Source organism: Cryptotermes secundus, unplaced genomic scaffold (assembly GCF_002891405.2).
Source record: "Cryptotermes secundus unplaced genomic scaffold, Csec_1.0 scaffold3532, whole genome shotgun sequence".
NCBI classification, from domain to species: Eukaryota; Metazoa; Arthropoda; class Insecta; order Blattodea; family Kalotermitidae; genus Cryptotermes; species Cryptotermes secundus.
In genome coordinates, this window is record NW_019740726.1 from 51,989 (window position 1) to 74,125 (window position 22,137).

A 22,137-nucleotide genomic window follows, 5' to 3' on the forward strand; every position below is an offset into this window, starting at 1 on the left:
GCCTGTCTAATGCAATTGACATTTTCTTCAGAGGTCCATGTCTTTCCAGGAAAGTTTACATGCCATGCCATAGCTCAAGCAGTTAGTTGCTGGCTTCTCACTGCGGCAGCTCAGGTTCGATCCTGGGTCTGGTCAAGTGGGATTTGTGGTGGACAAAGTGGCGCTGGGGCAGGTTTTCTTCGAGTACTTAGGTTTCCCCTGCCAATCTTCATTCCACCAAATTTTCCATCATCATAATCGCCCGGGGCAGGCTACAACAGGCCAAACAGTGACCCCCATGCCGTGGACCCAATCGGAAACACCCCCCACTAAGCGAAATTAAAAAAATTGTCCCACAACCGAATGCTCTTCAGTATAATAGGTTGACTTCCATATTGCTTTCCAAAACAACACTGGACAGCCGTAAGAGATTGCAACTCTGCTAGCCACAACACTCATTGAACCTGTTACTGTGGTGTTGACATCTTTACTGAGCTCACCAAAGGTCATCAGCTAGGACATGCTCGTAAGCCGGGTATGAAAGAAAATTCCAGAGTTTTCCTTCCGATGACATAAACTGGATATGTTTATGGCAGTTTTCGAGATATCGATTTTTTATTTTAGCTAGATTTCATTCGGACACCCTGTATGACCATTTCGTGCAGAGTTTGTTTAATTTTACATCACTCTGTATTTCTGTCATTCCAGCATGATCTAATGGGCTGGACGAGACCTACTACCAGGAATAGATTGGTGAACCCAGCTTTGATATCCTCCCTTGAGTTCTCCCACAGTAGCAGCATAATGGATATCAAATGGCTGTCTCCATATTATGAGGTATAACACAAATTAAAGCACAGTTCTCAGATTATCGTGTAGTGCAGGTTGCTTAACAAAATTCTGCTGTCTAGTGTACTTGGGGTACGTAAATGACAAAAGCTTTGTATAGTTGTACTTGACCTAATTTGTACACAGCGTATTCTTTAAATGTATATTATTCTTGTGCATCTGCATGAAACAGATCTGAATATAACTTATCATTACAGGAGATGCTGGAAATGTACACTGCGTAATTTGTTTCAGATACTCTTAAAATCGGGCACTGATTCTTTGTGGCTGAGAAAATGAAAGGATTTGAGTTTTATTGCTTTTAAAAGAAGATAAATTGAAATCTAAATTTGAAATTGTGTGCCAGCCATAATGAGAGACCATCCCATTCAGGAGTGAGACATCCTTTTATGTTGGGTAACTGAGTATATACTAATATAATTTTCTTTCAGATATCACACCTTGGAAGGTACCAAGAACTCAAATCAAATCAACCAACATCATTGCAGTTCCTCACATGCTCCGAAGATGGCTCAGTTTTTGTCTGGGACCTTAATGCACGAGGGAGCAGAAGACCTCCCAAAATGAAACCAAAAAGAAGAAGAGAGTATAAATTTATGGTTAGACAGAGAGGTGCTTTGTCATATAAACAAATGGCAGTTCTTAAACCGCATTACAAGGTAAATTTTACCTCAAAAGTATGGGTTTCCAGGATTAGTTTTGCATGATCCTTCTAGTCTTGACTGAATATATCTACCTCAGAATGGGGACCAATGACAGGCTGTTGTGAACACTGTAGTAAAACTTCACATTCCATAAAAGGTTCTTAATCAGCTGAGAAAATATCAGCATCTCAAGAATGACTACTCCTTTTAATCAGGTAGTTAGTTAGTTATAATGAAATTTGTAGGTTGACAGAATTGCGGATAAAATGTATGAGGTACATAATAGATACGCAGTAAGAGTGGCACATTGTAATGAATAGTTCTAGAAATTATCTTTATTTTGAGTTCAATCATGTATGCACGTAGATAATTATGATGATTAAATAAATGGTGGTTTGGAAATGATGTGAAAGAAAGTAGGATTGATAAAACCCATGAAAATTGTCACTCAGAATGAGCATTTGCTAAGCTATGATTCCAGTCAGAGACCCCTCAGATACAGACATTACTTCTACTTAGTCAACTGTGAAGCCCAGCATAACCCTCAGACCTGGAAGATGATCTGTCTAGGACTGAAATGTTTTTAGATTTAAATGAATTAAAATAAAAGAAAACAGGATTTAAACTAAGATATTAATCTTTGATTGCCATATATTCCATCAGTATGGATAGTAGAAAGTATTCAGCACTTTTAGTTTACATGAACTAGAGTGTCCTATTCAAAACAGACTATAAACTTTAGAAAAGAGTACCATTGTCATTGATTGCACAAAAACAAATTCTGTAATATATAAAGCAAATTTTATTATAAATCATAAATACTGATTAATTATAATCTCTTTTCAGTTTGTTGCTGAAAGTCCTTCCTCCAAAGGATGCCTGCCTCTTTCAGTGATTGCAGTTGAAGCGTTTCCATTAAGGTACATGCTTCAGACACAAACTGGTTTTAGAAGGAAATTCAATATGACAGAGAGGCTTTTATACAAACCAGGTAAAAGCATGAATGTAGTAATCTAAAAGCAGCTGATCATAATAAATTGTATACGTGTGAGATAAAATATTAAAATTAGAACTGTTTTCTCTGACAAATCACAGTAACATATCTGAATACAATATGAAATATAAAGGCTGTAACAGTTTAACAAGCAAATTGCAATCTGACGAATGAGATAAAACATGTGGTTGAAGAAGGCAGCACTACTGTTATCACCCTTTGTGAACTGTTGTTAAACAGATGAAAACACTTTGGAACTCAGAATGACACAGTATGTTTGCACCAACTTTGGAGAATCATAGTTGAGAAACAGTGAGTTGAGTTAGTCTTATGTTTATCCCTAAACCAGTAGGTTCACAATGGCTTCAGCAAAGATCTGTTTCATCCTTCTGCAGACATTTATCCCCATCTTGCTGTTACAGTAACCTGTGTTAGTTCTTGCTAATAAGATTTTAGCCAGTCTGTCACAATATATTATGAAATTGTTGGAATTTAACCTTTAAGAGACGGGCAATTTAAATTCCGGTAATGGCAGAAGGCCGGAGTTAATTTAAATGTTTGCCACTGTAGAGTATTAAAAATTGTAAGCATGCTACTGAAAATACTGTGATTTCTACAATTTTTGTGATAAACGAATGAAATAAATGCTGCTTTTATCTAGAAAGAATATAGAATCAGATATTGTAATTTACAGATTTAAAAATCTCTAAAAATTGTTACACTGATTCCAAAAAGAAATTTTTTCCCAATTTCGAGCATCTGTCCACAAATGTACACAGTTTCTGCAGTATAAATGCATGTTGCTGACATCCTGTCTTACGATGTCTTATCTGGCAAAAGGGGTGATAGTTTATGTTTGTATTGCACATTCTCCAGTCACGTCGGAACCTTTCTGTATGCAGGAGTGTGGTCTAAGTCTTATCGTACTTTGTCCTTCAGAAACTCTGACTGTATATATCTCGGACTAGCCACACAGAGGTACTGTTTTCAGAATAGCCCCTGCATTACCAGAATGTTCAAGCCTAGCGCATTGTGTTCGTAATGCTTATAAAACATCGCAATTTCAACTATCCACCATGGCCTCATTTCGCATGGAAGAAGCCGAAATTGAGAGGAAGCTGATAAATGACACCGATTCAGACTGTGGTACAGATGACTCTGAGAGTGGCGAGGAAGCAAGGGGCTGAGAAACCGAAGTCGACGAAGACCCATCATCTTCGTTGGCAACCTGGGGACCACCAGACTAGCATGGCAGGAGGGGTGTGAATAATTATTCCGGTGGAGCTGTGGGGTTAAATATCAATGAAGCTCCACACGTAAATAAGGATTCCACCCCTTTCTGCGTTTTTATGCTCTACTTTGCAGGGATTATCCATCTGCTGGTGGAAGAGATGAACAGGTACTACCACCAGTACCTAGACAGACTTCAAGACGGACCTTCTCTGTGGCCTGATTCCGAGATGTTTCTGTTTCTAGGAATAATCATTCAAATGGGACATGACATTAGAAACAGACTAAAGGACTACTGGTCAACTGTAGAACAATTTGCGATGCCTTTCTACTCTAACACAATGAAGCGCGACCGTTTTCTACACATTCTTCGTTTTCTTCATTTTGCAGACAGCAATGCAGTGTGCCAACACTGGTTCTACTCCTCCTCTTCTTCGGCCGCACCTTCTCCCGAACACCCACACTCTCCGGCACCTTCCGGCTCTATCTACCTTTCCTCAGGGGGGGGGGGGAAAGGTGCCCTGTCATACGGCTCCCATGCTGTGCTCACACGCTCCCTAAGCTAGAGTAAGGAATACAAGCTAGCAGAGAGGTAAGTCTAGTTACAAATGATGGCAATCAATATAATAACAAATAACAGAATTTAATAAACATAACTAATACATAACCACAGACAAGAATTTTATCGTTACAATGCACGAGCCCAAGAATTTAACAAAACAAATCAACTAATTGCACATTTACACTCGCACACAGCGGCATCTAACTTGGGCAGAATGGCCCATATTTACGGGCGCAACAATTCGCCTTGGTTGCATGGAAACATAACTACTATGTTTTTAGCCTTGCCACAGGCTGAGTCTAAACCAAATATGCAGATATATTACAAACACGTGTTTAACTAAACTGGTAAGAGTCGCTGCCGTGCTACAACCCCCAATGATAGGTGACCGCAGGCAATCTCGCCGGCCGTGAACCAGCCGACTTAACTAAACCAAAACCAACTTTGGGCTCCCAGCCGAACAGGAATTTGATGATCACTCCAGCTGGCTCAGTGCTGCGAGCAAGCCCTATGGATCCATAACCAGTACTAAAAACTCCAACTCACAATAACTTGTCCCTTCCTAGCAAGGCTCCCAGGGGAAGAAGGGAGGAGAGAGGGCAACTCCACATGACATAGTACGTGCATGGGGAGGGGTGAAGGGGAGAAGGGGTAGACCACACGGGCTGGAAGCCCATGACATCATAATAGAGCCACTGCCGATGCATGACTCAACAGAAACTGACAGGAATGCCGATGGTTATGACCGACTATGGAAAATTTGGACCATCTTTGACACTCTCAATGACGCATATGAAAAATATTATAACCCTTCCAAACATTTGACCATAGACGAGATAATTGTTAAATTCAAAGGGAGGGTGTTTTTTAGGCAGTACATTCCTAAGAAACACAAACGTGTCAGAATCAAAATCTCCAAAATTTGTGATGCCACTGGGTATACTTATGACATGAAGGTTTACCTAGGAAAAGACAGAACACGTGCCGACCAAGACGTGACAGCGACACCTGCTACAGTTAGGGACCTATGCAGACGTATTGAGGGCGTAGGTCACAAACTGTACATGGAATTCCTTTTTGTCACCAGACTTGTTTGACAAACTGATGACAAAGGACATAACATGCTGCGGGACAGTCAGACCTAATCGGAAGGGCTTGTCTGACGATTTTCAACGAAGACAATTTCAACTGAAGAAAGGTGACATTCGTGTTAGTGTGAGACTGAACTTGACAGCACTAGTTTGGAAGGACAAATGTGACGTTTACATACTGACAAACATATGAGGTGGGACCCAAAAATAACCGGAAACGACCTGTTGCGCGCGCATGCTTTGTAGTTACGAGTTATGCTGCTAGGTGGTGTTAGCTGGGGGTCTCCCGCGACTGTTAGTGAGCTGGCGTCAGTCTGAGTTAAGTGGTTTGTCTGTGGTGCTCTGTTGTGTGCGTTCCTGTTTCAACCCTTTGGCGATTAGTGAGATGGCCAACCAGAAGGAACAAAGAGTGTGCATGANTGGTTATTTTTGGGTCCCCCTTCGTACACTGTCCTCCAGCAGAAGGCAGTTTCTGTGATGAGCATGGAAATGCCATCAAGCCATCAATTGTTGTTGACTACAACAAGCACATGGGTTATGTCGACAAAGCGGACAGAATGGCAAACAGTTATAGCATCAGTTGTCAGACCTGGAAATGGACAAATAAACTATTTTTCCATCTCCTGGATCTGACGATTCTGAACAGTTTCATCCTGTTGTCATCCTGTGGCGTGAAATTGTCACACAGAGAATTTGATCTTGCCCTTGTGTGCAACAAGCTGGAACATGCTGGAACATGCTGCAAGGGGTCCACCTCACCCTCAGCGGTTCATGGGTTGACCTCCTGCTGTATCATCGGCGATATCTCGATTAGAGGAGACCACTCAACATCACTGGCCGACTTCCTTTAATACGAGACTGAGGTGTCATGTGTGCTCCTCGCATGGGAAACAGAGTTACATCCGGAAAAAGTGATTGAATTGCGACGTCAGATTCTTCATTTCCAGATGTTTCCAACAGTACCACACGAAAGCAGCATTCAGTTAGATGACGCAGGAGGGAAGACTGTCTACTTATAAAGCGGGTGCCCAAAAATAATGTAAGTAGAACATGAATTTCTATCTTAAAATTAGATTTTAAAACACTGTGTGCACGCGTGGACTGCGCATACCCATACAGTGTCACACGGCCACTCGGCTACGCTTTAAAGGTCTCCATATGGTGTCTCCAGGCTCTTAAAGGTTAAGTTCCCTTAAAAACAGATGGATGAAATATATATATATATATTGTCACGTATTGGGCGTATAACGCGACAAATAAATTCACGCGTAGGTCTGGTATAGCGAGTTTATTCTCATCGCTCGCCTTACACACACTTTACAGACATTTACGCTTGCAGTGCTACATTCACTGCTCACAATAACTGGGCGATGCTGGACTGGCTTCTCTGGCGGTTATCCCAGGACTAATCCCTTAGACGGCTATTCCGAGACTTCTGTCTTCTCCGAAGTCTATTCCGAGACTGACTGTCTCTCTTCAAGCTGGACTATTTATCCTTGGCCGCTGCTAGGTAACGAACCCTCTGTTATAGCGATGGAGACGTTGCATTGTCGGTTCCGCGTTCCCTACACAATGACCCATTGTTATTGCGTTGTCTCTGTGGGAACGCTTCGCGTATTCGTCACCGTGGAGATTCGATGTTCTCGATACAACGGCTCACTGTTGGAATTACAGTATTGCTATTGTTACTTCTTATGCAACGGTCTATTCTGACGTTTCCATCGAAGTTACTCCTCTGGTTTGCCGACACGTTACAATATATATACAGATTTTCATCATTTGAAAAGTAAAACTTATATTGAATTTATGGAGTCCTAATTTTACACCCAAGGAATAAGAAATTAATGCATTTTCCAGAGTTTCAGCAAGTGAAAAGCCTCCCAAAGAGCAAAGTGTACATTGGATCTATGGAAGGTCACGTGATACATGCTACGTGGGAAGGCTATGAATTCAACCTTGGAGAGGAAATGAATTCAGAGAGTAATAATAACTTTCATTATTTATGCACAAAAGGCACATGGGCTTGGGAAGTCTTACAGTTTGTTCACCCTTTTATGTTACTACTACAATCTGATATGTTAGCACCTCTTTCCTGCACATCAGGCATGAATATTGTATGAAATGCTTTACTTGTTGCATGGTACGTAAGGCCCAATCTTTCTCTCAGTCAGTACACATATTGACAAATGGTTGATGCATACCAGCACACTTCTCATAATCAAATGTGAACACCTGCCAGTGCATCCAATGTTTCAACCTTGAAGCTAAAACCAAGTATGAGAGCACCAGCAAACATGTTTATAGAAAACAGAAGCACTGTATAAAACTGTATAATTAGTTATGAAGAATGAATAGAATTAAATTTCATTTAATACAAAAATTATGCTTCCATTTATTTTTGTCTCTAATGTATTTCATTTTGAACTATTATCACATATCAAGTGCGCAACAACACCGCAAAGAAGCAAAACTGGAAAATCACTTACATGTTCTAAGTAGGCAGAGTTCATGTATGTAAAGAAGAATTTTAAAAATGGAAGAAAGCCATCTTACTTTTCTTTTCAGCAAATCTAAATTTTCAGCACCATTAATGTACTCAAATCAGCATATCTGTACACCATCCGTCACCATCCCATATACCCAGCACATAGGGACTGTGCTACTGCAGGATATACTTGGCATGACTAATTCTTAGAATTCTCCATTTTTGGTGTGCACTGAGGATGAATAATTTTACTTTATATTCATCTCAGAATAATTATTGCAATATGGTATTTTAATATTCTCATATCCATTTGTGGATATAAAGGAAGCAGTCTTCTGGGATGTGGCGCCGTGTATATATTGTGTTAACCTACATTTCGGAGGAACATATCGCCTCCATCCTCAGGGTAGAAGAAAAAAGAAGAGAATCTGCGAGCGAGGAACCAGCGTGAACAGGTGCTAACAGTGCTTTAGTTATGGGTGCTTCTATTGTGTAAATTTTTTTTAAGCTAAATGAAACAAAGGCAATGTATATCAGAATAAAAAGCAACCTTCCAGGTTTTTCTATATGGCAAATGCATTCGTTGATTCATTTGATGGCATTCTATAATTGCCATGAGGTTGTGTTTTATGCTGCCATTGTTAAGTATTTATAATTGCTTGACAATATTTGTTTTATGGTCACAGGGCTGGTATTTTTTTAACATTATGTGGTCCATGCTTATGTCTACATATTAAGTGCAAGTCTGTCATGAACTTGTTTGTCCAGCTGGCAATATTGTGTCCACTAGGAATTATGCTGTTAGTGAAATAACTGACATAAAATTTAGATATTAGTGATTCCAAACAAAGATTGTTATTCCTATTGTAACAGTGAGAATTCTGGGGATGATTGTGCATTAATTGTTACATTGGTCAGTGATGATTATGGAGAGGTAAATTATGGTGTTAGTGACAGATATTTCATATGGGAAACATGTTAACTACAGAGGATGGTCATATGGGCTGCTTCATGAATTATTATGCTTACTTTATTATGTAAAGATTTTTAGATGGAATTTCTGGATCTTGGTGGAATATTAAGTTGAGCTGTTTTCAAGATAGGTACGCAGATTATATACTTTTTATCTCTATTTACTCCATACATACCATTTAATTTCATGAGCCTTCAGCTGCATGGAACAGTTCTGTGTTTGAGGTAAATATTTTAATGAAAATCAATTCAGCACTGTGAATTTAAAAACAAAAATTTTTCTTCTAGCTCTCAAATTCAAATCATGTGGTGATCAACATGATGGTTCAGTATCAGCATTATGCCTCTCACCATTTAATAAAAAATTGATTCTTACTGTTGGAGGAAGCGTTTTTGGTATCTGGAGAGATGGTATTAAGGTATGGAATCTTTTTCCTTTTTATGTGGCAATTTATTTGAGGTTCATTCTGGTAGAGAAACTTACAGTTTATTTACTGTACACAGATAATGAAACCAGTTCTTTGTATAACACTATCACATACATATTGTTTTCTTCAGAATGTACCAGTCTTGTGGAGAACATCTTCTGTCATGTTGACCAGTGGGGCTTGGTCATTATTCCGTCCTAGTATGTTTTACATCGCACGTGTAGATGGTGCCATTGAAGTTTGGGATTTTCTTGTACAGAGCAACAAGCCAGTACTGGTCCAGAGCATCTCGGGAAGTGCATTAACTGGTGTGTAACAAACGTTTTATATTAAATTAAAATAATTAGAGCAGTGTATTATGAATTATTTTAATCATCATGTACAAGAAAGAGGCAAAAATCGCTCTTCAATTTTTTCCCAGTAAACATTATCTGGCTTCATACAGGAAAATTGATGTTTGCATATTAATTCTTATTTTGTTAGGTATATATCCCAGCAGACTTGGACCAGTGCAGAATATTATAGGTGTCTCTGACATAACTGGTAACTTCCGGATTTTCTTTGTGCCTCAGGAACATATGAAAAGTGATCCAAGAAATGTAAGTCTTACAACAGTTGCCACTCTTTCATAATATTTTAACTTCTATTACCTGTTAGTGTAACCTGGCTTGTCACTCTCCTGTAATTATGCATAAAACAATTGTTTGATTTTCACAAAACTTTGTATGGATACCATGCAACTAGAGGCCACATGCACTTTGTAATTTGTAATTCCCTAACCATAAACTATACCATCATGGTGGGCAAATGAATTTTTTGAAGTTAAAGTTAGAGACATTCAGTTTATGTTTGAAAATTCTGTATGATGATATTTGAATGGTGAAAATATGCCACATTTGATAACATGTTGCTTACAGGCCTGTCTCGAAATCTAAATGATACTCTCCTTGAAGATCTGCACTGAACAGAAATATGCTTTTCTCTTTCATATACTTCTCTACAGTGGTACTGGTCTTCTCGTTAGGTTATTGGAAGATTGCCTGCCAAAAATTTTGAGGGTGATATTGATGAAAACATGAACCCTTCAGTGGTGCTACTGAACAAAACTGAATATTATCACTACTGACAGTTTGTGGACTATCATTGGTCTCTTTACCTGAAAATTTTTACACTATGTCGATGTTTTGCTTGTCAAATCTTGCACTGGTACTATTTAATACCACCACATTCATATGCAGTTGGTCAAGATCTGTCACAATTAATTTTAGGGAAACTAAAAAGGAGTGTGAGTTTATGTTTAGTCTGCAAGCCTTGTTAAAGCAATTATTGCCCTAACAACTGAGTATTTCCTATTCCTACCAAACTACACAGTGTTGTAAGCCAGAATATAAAAATATGAATCCTCATTACCGTGAAAACCCAAAATCCTATAATTATGTCAGTGGACCTTCATTGGGTACAGTACAATAGAGTGACCTCATGAGACCTAACAGCACAGATGAGTACTCCATACTCATGTTACGTTACAGTATATTAAGGTAATTTTTCTTAAGTAACATTATAATAACAGACCATTTTGGCAGGAGTAACTGATGAACTGCTGTGATAGTTGGTATGGTGCTAGGTTATACAGAATCTTCTGTAAAGAACCAAATCACCTGACCCTCTTGCCATCATCTTGTTGTCCAGAACCTTAGCCATTACCCACCGAGAAAACAGTCTAGATTCTCATCTGTCTTGCATTGTAATGAGGAATGCTCATTAAAGTAGATAAATTGTTTGAAAGAACTGAGAATCACAGTATATGCTCAGAATGTCTCCCTTATGCTTGTAAAGAAACTTCAGGCCTCTTGAAAAGATTATTTAATATTAGTTTGAGTTCACTGACCTTGGAGACTGTGATTGTTTCACAGCTGTTATGATGAGTTCATCAAATGTCCGGTGGATAGTTTGAATACACATTCTCGTTTTTAGTTTTAATGACAAATAAAATGAGGGCATAAGTTTGGAGACCTTGCAGGCCACAGTCTGGACTTATCAGTCTGTCTTCAAACACTTTGTTTAAATCTTAAATGGAATGATAAACACTGTTCCTGTAACACCATCTTGTATAAAATAACAGATGTTCCTTCTTCGTCCTCAGTGATCTCTAGAAGCTCTTTCTTGAGAAGAATGTTAGTGACATCCCACTCAGTTAATTAATTACTTACTTACTTACTCATGGAGCTGAGCCCTTCAGGAGGAGCTGCCAATTCAGCAGCTACTCAAGAATTTCCCAGCATTTTATGGAACCTCAAGTTCATTACCATGTTCACAAGAACCCCCCACTTGTCCCTATCCTGAGCCAGATCTATCCAATCCATAACATCTCATCTTATCTATCTAAAATCCATTCTAATATTGTCCACCCACCTACACCTTGGTCTTCCCAGTGGTCTCTTTCCTTCTGGCTTTCCCATCAATATCCTATACACATTCATTGTCTCCCCCATTCATGCTACATGACCTGCCCACCTCATCCTCCTTGACTTGATCAATCTAATTATACTTGCAGAAGAGTACAAGTTATGAAGCTCCTCATAATGCAGTTTTCTCCAACCTCCTGTCACTTCATCTCTCTTTGGTCCAAGTATCCTCAACACCCTGTTCTCAAACACCCTCAATCTATGTTCCTCCCTTAATATCAGAGACCAAGTTTCACACCCATACAGAACCACAGGCAAAATTATAGTTTTGTATATTCTAATTTTTATGTTTCTAGACAGCAGATGAGAAGACAAAAGGTTCTGGACTGAATGGTAGCAAGCATTACCTGAGCTTAATTTCCTCCTGAATCAGGTTTCAATCTGTTATCGTTGTTCCCAAATATCTGAACCGTGCCACATTTTCAAAACATCTGTTTCCTAGTCTGATAAAAAAATATAGATTCTACTATTAATATAGCAAAAACAGCACATCACACACCAGTCTCCTGGTCATGAAGTGGTGTCTCACAATTCATCTCTGGTTAATACTGCTCTTGTTCTGAGCATTGATATATCCATTCAGATGGAATCAAATTTCATCAGTAAAGAAAATATTAAGTTCTATGTTAAGAACACTGTTGTGTAGAGCCTGCAAAAACCAGTTACAAAAATGCGATCTTTTCATGTAATCACTTTTGTCCATTACTTGAACCCCTCTAACCTTATACTTCAGTAATGTAATTTGTAGTTGTTCTCCATGCTGTTGTAGTTGAAACCTATGGTGGTAGAGTGTATTATGTCAGGGATTTATGAGGCAAATGTTCTAATTTTACTCCAGTTTCATCAAACTTTTCCTGGTTAGCACAGAATTTTGTCTAATGTATTTCTCGTCCAAGGAAGACCCAGTATCTTCACCAGTTTGCAAATTGTTGATGAGGCTGGAACTTGAATACCAGGATACTTATGGTGAAACTCTCTATTACATGATTTATATGATTTATTTTTCACGTGTCATACAGAAAACTCTCAAGTGTATATTTCACCATCGCAATTCAGTACCATAAATGAGAACTAAAAACAGACATCTGAATGTCTTACCAGAACAGAAAGATAATGGAATTTGTACGTATTACAATGAGTCATTTGCAGCTGCAATCAAAATGATACAAGATAAACAGTATCAAAGACAGTGCATAGCATTTCTAGCATATAGTCTGTTTCCTCATCCATTTATGATTTAAAGCATGAACATCTACTGCTCACATGTTCTTCTCAGAGTAAGGATAGCTTGATTCAGCTCTTCACAAAAGACTCCATAGAATGCTTTGAAAATTTTATATGGAGTGTATTTTACATATCCTCTAAAGAGCTAAGACAGCTCAGTGAATGGTTTTGTCCTTAGTGGAAGAGAGAGGACTATCCCATAGCTCAGGCAGTTATTCACCAAATTTCCACTGTGGCAGCTCAGCCTTGATCTCAGGTTAGGTCATGTGGGATTTCTAGTGGACAAAGTGGTACTTGGCTGGGTTTTGTCAGAGTACATCAGTTTCCCCTGCCAGTTCTCATTCCACCAGCTGCTCCACATTCATTAATCATCCTATTGAGTCCATATAATCTTTATACTGAAAGCATCATTAAGTAACAGACTTCTCATTACAACTATGTCTAGACCAGTTTTCTGGCTGACCCAGCCTTCTCTCTAAGGTGTAACATTTGCTCTTTCTCTGGGTATAAAGAGGCTAGGACATGAAGCTTACAACTTACCTCTATCCACTGCCAGATTATTGGAAGTTTTTATTTTTGGGCATCACTGAAGAGCTGTCAGCTACCTTCCCACCCACTATTAATGGCATACACCATCAAACTGCCATACAATAACATGTGTATCCCTAAGCCTTCCTTCAACAGTTCAACACTTGTGGTATTTTTTTAAACAGCACATGGAATTTCACTGCTGTCCTCTTATCTGTAAACTCGAAATCAAATTCTACTCCTCAGTCCATAGCTCAGCACCACACTAGCATATGCAACCACTGTACTGTTTACCTGCCATGTACAGTAGATTGTAACGCTCATCTTCAGAATCACATTCATTTAAAATTTCACTGTTATGAAAGGAACTGAGCTGCCTGTCAAGGAATGGTATGATAAGACAGGTACAAGGGGGTGTGTGAAAGCAAAATTGAGAAAAGTTAAATATGTGAAAAGAAATTGCATATATTATCTGGAACAGTGATCAGCAGTTCACTCTTGACCAGCTATTTGTAGTACAGAGTTAGTATAGTAATAGGCTTCGGGCTGGTAGCCATGGTTTGATTCCAAGCAGGGGCAAGATTTTTCTCTCCTCTGCAGTGTCCAACCTGGCTCTGGGGCCCACCCACCTTCTTGTCCAATGAATATCAGGGGTTCTTTCTCCCAAATTAAAGCGGCCAGAGAGTGAAACTGACCATTCACCTCCATCTAGTGCTGAGGTGAAGAATGGTGGAGCTATGACTCCACTCCCACATATGTCTTCATGGCATAATGCATAACTAATTAAGTACATGAACAACTCTACCTTTACCTAATAGAAGTCATAGAGATAAAAACAGGCATTGTACATCCAGTACATTTTTCTTGTAAGTGTTATGATGTTCAGGATCAGTAATCAAGAATTTCTGCATAATACATACATTCATAAACTTATAATTCAACATTCAACGGTGGTTGATGGTGGAGCTATCCCTCCACTCCCCCATATGTCTTTACAGCTTATTGCTTAATTAATTAAGCCCAGGGACATTACCTTTACCTCAGCCATTTATAGTAAAGAACTGGCATATCAGTGTACTCATCATTCCTGGAGAATTAATTAGTCTCATACTAAGAAAAATTATTTTTAATTTTATTTCCAACTCGAAACTTGAGGTTTCATGTATAGTTGTCCAGTGCGAGCCAAAATTGAATATATGGTGAATTGTAAAAAGGGCTTTCAGTACCAAATATTGATTACCCATAATGTTGCTTATAATGTACATGTTTGATATGCTTACTAGCACCAACAGTGCATAGCTTCAAAGTCATACTAGTATGTATACATTAAAGATATTTTCAAATCATACCCTCAGTTTTACATATTTTCAAGATATGAAATAGTCATAAAGTTATATAAGTTCATGTTTATTTAAACAGAAAGAAGCAGTGACAGAGTTCTTCCATCGAGAGACAGAATGCAGACATTTTGCACAAGAGAGGCAGGACAAATGGAAGGCATGTAATGCTGATTTGCTACAGGTGAAGAAAATGGATATTCAAGCAGCAATGAAAAAGAGAGAAGCTGAAAAAAAGGCAAAGGAGAGGCTTGAAAGGGAGAAAAGGATACAGGAGGAGAAAGAACTACAAATGGGGAAACTCAAAGAAGAAAAAGACCACATGAAAGAGGAAAAGGCAATGAAACGCTGGAATTTGGAACAAGAGAAGTACCTGACTGATGTTCTTTTGGAGAAGAAGAAGTTGGATGAATCAGCTCTAATGGACAAGAAAGTTCCACTTGATAAGTTCCAGGAGGATGAGAGACAAAAAAGATTAAAGCAGGAGGAGAGGATGAAGCAACAGGATAAATTGACAGAAAGAATATCTTTAATGTTTCCAGAAATTATTAGAGTAAGTTGTAAGTTACGTAAGTTGGTCCTGAAGGTTTGTAACACTGTTTTAGAATGGTTATTGGAGAATCTTCTTTTAGCTTTGCTTATCATCCATTTTGGAAGTTGGCTCTGTTTCTGTCTTGGTTGCATAGGGTACCTACTGTGACAGACCCATTAAGAGAAGCTGTTTGTTATCAGTTTCATAAAACTATTATTTATTGCAATGTCCAAAGAAAATTCTCCCTTAATAAATTTGGATATACAGTACTATCCCAATTATTCGTGCTAATGAGTAATGCAAGAATAATGAAAAAACAACAGGTAATCCTACATATTTTCTGTTAATACAAAAATGTAGACAATAGCACACAATTTAATTGTCTCAAAAGCCATAACACTTGTGGAGAGAGTATATCATATAAAATGTGTGTTTGATTTTTCTCTGCAACTTTTGTTTGGAACATTTTTTGCTCCAATACAGATTCTGCTAATTACACGTGAGGTCGGTCCTCATATAAGGTGATCATTGAAATTTCTGATCCAAATAAAAATTGAAGTTATTTGACATCCTTTTGTAAAATTCTTCAACGTCATATTTCATGAAAGTGTCCAGCTGTTCTTCAGTTGTTTCATGCACACTGATGGATGGGCAGACTGGTGAAACTTAAGAGGCCCTCTGAAGGGTTGTGAAAAGTGCCTCAGAAAGGTGCAGGGATAAGTTGCAAACCGAATAAACTGTGCACATATATTCATGAGTATACTGTACATTTCTCTGACATTCTTCCACTCTCTCCAGTTACACCTTCAGATGAAATGGCTTTGTTAAATAATTTGTAAAAGAATTAAAAACATGTATTTTTAAAAAGAACATAGTTCATAATAGTGTGACATGTTGTGCTAGGGAGGACGCCCCCCCGTCCTCCCCAGTGGTGACTTGGCATCGGAGCGCTGTCATTACTACAGCAACAGGCAAGTCAACACTCCTTCCCCTACCCCGCCAGCGGTGACATAACACTTTCGGAGCGTTGCCGTTGCTATGGTAATAGGCCAGTCAACGTCCTTTCCCCATGGTGATGTAACACAGGACGCCGCAGTTCGTACGTAGCTGTAAACAACTCCTGGCAGCGAAGCCCAGCAACTCCGGTAAACATGCGACTAGGCAACAAGGAAGCAAGGCATTTTCCCATTCTCTGGCTGAGGGTTTATAAGAGAACTACACTGCCTACGAAGACAGTTAAAGTGTAGCAGCCTACGAAGTGAGTTGAAATGTAGCCATCCCCAGGGACAGTTAAAGTGTAGCAGCCTACGAAGCAGTTGAAATGTAGCAGCCACTGAAGAGAGTTTTCAAGGCAGCAGCCATGGAGTGAGTTGCAGTTTAGCGATCGCAGGGACAAGACCCGAACGTGTGATCAGAAGAGTTATTGTGTGATACTCAGTGATAATTGTGACAACTGAGAAGTGATGGGGATTGTGTAACACAGTGGCACTCGTATAGCTCCCACGTTATAACGACGTGAAAAAGACTATTGAACAGATCATTTTGTAGGGTTTATAATTTGTCAATACCCGTTACAGTGTTATAATTAATTGTAGCCAGGACTTGTAGGTTGTTAAATAAACCAATTAACAATCCAAAGGGCGTCTTCAGTGGCTAAACACGTTACAATATGTATCTTGAGGTACATTCTTACACTCAAATGTGAATTAAAAACATTGTCTATGTGTAATATTAACATTATTAAATATCTTGCAAATTAACATTTTACAATGCTTGTAATACTAGTAACACAAAACCTTTAGTGCATGTGTACTGACATTCTAAATTATAATTTCTTTTACAGGAAACCGTTAAAGCAGATACAAATATGGAAATGGTGCTCAAAGAATTAGAGGAAACTGTAAATATATTTGTTGAACATTACAAAGAGAACGAAGAAAAGGCTTTGATGTTCAAGACAAACAATACATTTGAATATCAGGTGAACTGGAAGGAGCTACTTGCAGAAGGTAAAAATCGACGTCATGTAATAGATGTGGAACTTTATAGAAACACCGGTAGAATTGACAGATACCATAAAGCAAAACAGGAGCTTAAAGAAAAATTAGACTCACTCCAAGGAAAAAAAGGAGAATATGGGAAACAAGGGCCATCAAGAAGAGGTGATTTACAGCTGAAGAAGTTATCACATCTTGGGAGAAGAGAGAAGTAGAATTTGGTGATTTAGGAAACAAGGAAACACTGGTTAGTCATTTCTTAATAGAAGAATAGTTGAAAGATAGAAATAGATTTGACTTACTAAGTAATTAATGCAATAACATGATGTTGCAGAAGTAACAGGTTCTAATAACACATGGAATGAAGAGAGCATTCTGATATTTTGTTACCAGGCAGCAGCCTTCTCTGAAACATCTGAAAGCATTAAGTAACTGTGCTCTTTTTTAGAACTTAAATTATGTGGAAGACTCTATTACCCATTGGAACCTAACTCATTACATCCATTGAATGACACAAAATTCATTCTAGCAGCAGTGGCTATATGTATGTCAAGAAATGAGTGTATATGTAATATGTTTAATTCAAGATGTTTGTTCAAGTAAACCCAGAATGTTTGTTCTCCTTCCTCGTGTAACTACAGCCCATCTTCCTCACATAACATGTCTAATCACCTCCCTCCTGAGCAATGTTCAATGTTATGTAGGCCATACTAAAGGTCATGAAAACATTTACTCTATTTTAAAGCAAAAGTACATGTACACAAACATATACCATCTTGAGATCTTGAGTTACTAGAGTTATCCCATCACTGTTCCACGAAACGAGACTGAGGTATTTCTGCCAGCACTGCATGAGCTGGCATATGTCACTGGGGTAGAAGTATGTTTCAATACTTCGCAGCCATGTACATTCTCTTTGCCAGTCTACCTTGTCACTTTTGTAATGCTGGCTCTTCATGTGATCTTAAGGTCTCGAACAGATGGATAGTCTGAAGGTGCCAAGCCCAGACTGTGGGAAGGATGTGGGAGCACTTCCCAGCCACGTCACTCTTCTCTAATGTCAAGTGTACACTATGAGAGCTTGCATTATGATATTGAAGAATGATGTCTTTTCACTAGATGCTTGTCTCTAAGTGGACATTACAATGAAGAGCAAATTGCATTGATAATTCCTTTTCTGGGCATGAATGAACCAATATGCATGCCTCAGCATCCCAGGGAACATTTTTCATAAGTTTTCCAGGCAAGGGTGTGGTTCTGGCCTCTTCCTCCTTTGGAGATGCAGCATGATGCCATTCCATTCTCTCTTGGGTTTTTTTTTGGGGGGGGGTTAAAATGAAGGAACCACCTTTTGTCTCTAGCCATGAAGTTCAGTGGGAAGTCATCAGTCACCCTTAGCAGCATATTATTATTTAAGTAACTGCAATGACACATCCATGCATGCCCTTTTGTGCTCCTCTACCAGCAGTCAGGAGAAACCAATGACAACATACTCACCAGCATTCTGAAGTCTTTACCATTTCCTTCTAAGCTGCAATACAATTTGCCTACCCATCACCCTTCAGTCTTCATGATGAGTACATCAACTTTCTGTTTACCACATTCCATGGTGGAAATTCTTGGATGACTGCAGCAAGGCAGATCAGTAATGTTCCCACTGCCAAGTTAAAAGTGTTCTGCTCAGTGGCACACATTGTTGGCATACAGTCAGGAATCTTCATACAAATTTCAAAGACAATCAAAGATATTTGCTGTAGAATTGCTCTCCATTTTGTGAAATTCAGCCACAGCATGCTGGCAAAATTTAAATCATTTACTGCCATTTTGTTTCAGTGGGGTACTGATAAACATTGGTATGTGGGCTGTCCCTGTATATCACACTGGAGAAAACAGATGCAGCTATCAGCCATATAATAAAACATACATACATAAACTGATGCTTTTAATTACTTCTGGTATGTCTTGCATTGATTTTTAATATCATTTGTGCATTCATAGATCAGCCATTGACATTTCAAAGAGTACATGTATGTGTTATTCCCTGCAAAATACTTATACAATTATTGAACTAAGAAGTTGATAGAGTTGGATTTGAGGTTCTCACTGCGGTGGTTATGAGGTCTCTTATCTTCCAGCATATAATGCCAGGTAGTCTGTTGGAAGCCAACCAACCTTTTGGAGGAACAGGTCGCCTCCAATTTCATAGTTTAAGGATAAGCCAAGCAAGAAACCAACATGGAGCAGATAATGAATGAATGTATAAGGGGTGGGCCTTCTCGGCCCTTGCACCACAACCTACAGTGGTCTATTGTGCTTTGGAGCAGATAATGCTGCTTGGCGATTTTGTTTGTTGCCTTTGACAATGCTGAACTAAGTAACAAGATGGTGTCATATACAATGGGTCCGTCATCAAAACTTTACTCTTCTGATGCTTTTATTGCTGTGGAGAGTTGGCCTTGCTGAAAGATTGAATAGTGAGATCTTGTGCTGTACAAAGGACTATGGAGTGTTACTGGAAGACAATAAGAACGACTTGAATGTCACATGATTCTCTGTTGAAGCAGTCTTCCAGCTGGATAATTTCCATAACAAGCAAAATGTCCAATTTTTGGTCTTAGAGATTCCAAGGCTTACAGTTGCTAGCTCTCTGCATCCAGAGTTACAGTATGGTATGCATTATCAAGCATCAGAATATTTGATCCCACGTTCATTGATGGTACAGTCACTTCTGATGTGTACCTCGGTCTAGTGAGCAGTGAATTTGTCTTGTCAGACTTCACAGTAGTAATGCACAACTGTGCTTTCTTCATGACATTTTCAAACAGAGATGCTTGTTGTATTACTATCTTGCAGTATTTGAGGAAGGGCTTTCATGGCCATTAACCTCACCAGACTTAAACCTTTGTGATTATTTTCTGTGATTATATTTGAAGGACAGGGTGTTTCAGAAACATCTGTACTCAGTTCAAAAATGTGCAATCAGAGAATGAAGCCATTTTTATAGAAAATGTAACCAAGATTCTGAACTTTTTGTTCTTCATTTGCAAGAATTTTCAATTTTGAGGAGCATCACATGGAACATGTGTGTCACAAACAAATGTTTTCAAAGTTTCACACAATTTCATTCAATAACAAATAAATTTTAAAATGTCATATGATAAAAATACATCTGTACAGTTTCTCTGCAGCCATTACTCAAGTGGTTACAGATTTAATGCTGTTCCATTTTCTTTGATAATTTTCATCCACTCTCCTCAATACAACTAAACTATGCTGCACTTTTGATGATTAATTGCCAGTTCCCTAGTGCAGGAGCCTGTGTTCAATCCCACGTCATGTCATGTTGGATCTGTGATGGACAAAATGGCATGGGGGCAAGTTTTCTCTAAATACTATATTTCCTCTGCCAAATCTTTTTCCACCAACTGTTCCACATTCATTAAACTTCCTTTCACTGCATAATCTCTATAATGACAATGTTCTAAAATAACCAGCTACATAAATAATAACCACAACAAGCAACAAAGATGCCAGCAACTATTGGGCTATAATTTTATATTCACTAAATATGGACGAATTCATGTCAGTGAATATAAAATCAAGTGTAATGGGTGCTAAATTGGAAGGGAGCCTCAAGCTGAAGTTCTGGTTATCATACAGTCTGTATCAATGTATAAATTCAGCAAGTTGGATGTATGAATGAACCAACAAAACATACATATGAGTATTTTGTAACAAAGTTGTGTAGCCCACATTTAATGCATTTAGATGCTTTCCAAACTTTATTATGACCCCATTACCTGTAAGACCATACAAGGCTTTTAACTTTTGTTTCATGTGTCAGATATAGCCCGTGGGTCATTGAATTAAGAATGTGAGATGCGTGAAACAAAACCTGATCAAAAACAAATGCATCAAGGTGATGTCTCCATTTATGCAAAGATTGTAGATTGTACATATACACATGTAATATTAATAGTATTAACAAATATTAACAATTTTAGGTTCAATGTGATTGACAGAAACTGTTCCAATTACAAATATGTCAAGATCTTTACCCACTGCATTGGCAGCACAGGCACACAAAGCAAGACAGTGTTTATTAGAGGGTCAAACACCAAACAATAAGAAGTCCCTAAGATTTTGATTTGTTTCATTCTGGTCCATCAAACTAACAATTACAAAGGCAAAAATAATACTGTCTAATGTGACTATTTAAGTTTTATCACTTGAGGATTTATCTCCCTTACATGTTTCGATCCTTACAGATCATCCTCAGAGGGTTTCAATACTTTCGGAAACTACTATTACAATAGATGTTATTTGTATAGATATACATTTGATGTCTGAAATGCACAATATACGCAATGTTCAACCTTCCACGTTTACAGCGGCCTTCTTGGTGTTAAAACTCTTTAAAAAGTTTATTTTAAGAAACTTTCAAGATCAAGCTTAAAATTTATGAACCATACAGATTCGCGTCAATTCTCCTATTGTTATTCATGGAGGTGGTTGGTCCTGTGCCGCCTGTTTATCTTGCGAAAGGAGATTCTGCAAATATATTATGGGTATTGTATTAATTTCAGTGACCTTACTGTATATATATATATATATATATACATATATATTTTGTTCTACCTTAGTATAAATTACGCGGCACACCACACTCTAGAACAGTGTAAACAACACAGCAGGCCATGAATAAACACGGAAATACTAAGGTATATAATTGTACTTCTTCTTTCTTGTACTATATTTATATCTCAGGGTTCTTTGATTTTTGAATAGGTGAGGTGGTTGGGTTCGGTAGAGCTAGATCC

General features: G+C 38.4%; 1 protein-coding gene across 5 annotated transcripts in view; it reads left to right on the forward strand.

Annotated features, from left to right (window-relative positions):
* LOC111872633 (WD repeat-containing protein 63) overlaps window positions 1–21,068 on the forward strand; it is a 65,161-nt gene extending 44,093 nt beyond the window's left edge. For 3 of the 5 annotated variants that reach the window (XM_023866716.2, XM_023866715.2, XM_023866717.2), the window contains exons 10-18: window positions 688–816; window positions 1,260–1,487; window positions 2,319–2,463; window positions 7,207–7,329; window positions 9,095–9,225; window positions 9,365–9,542; window positions 9,718–9,833; window positions 14,871–15,341; window positions 17,164–21,068. In XM_023866716.2, the coding sequence (XP_023722484.1) occupies window positions 688–816; window positions 1,260–1,487; window positions 2,319–2,463; window positions 7,207–7,329; window positions 9,095–9,225; window positions 9,365–9,542; window positions 9,718–9,833; window positions 14,871–15,341; window positions 17,164–17,532 (1,890 nt within the window). In that variant the 3' untranslated portion in view covers window positions 17,533–21,068. The remainder of the gene's footprint in view (window positions 1–687; window positions 817–1,259; window positions 1,488–2,318; window positions 2,464–7,206; window positions 7,330–9,094; window positions 9,226–9,364; window positions 9,543–9,717; window positions 9,834–14,870; window positions 15,342–17,163) is intronic. The other 2 variants (XM_033754773.1, XM_033754774.1) reach the window with 2 other exon arrangements.
* Window positions 21,069–22,137: the final 1,069 nt, after the last annotated feature.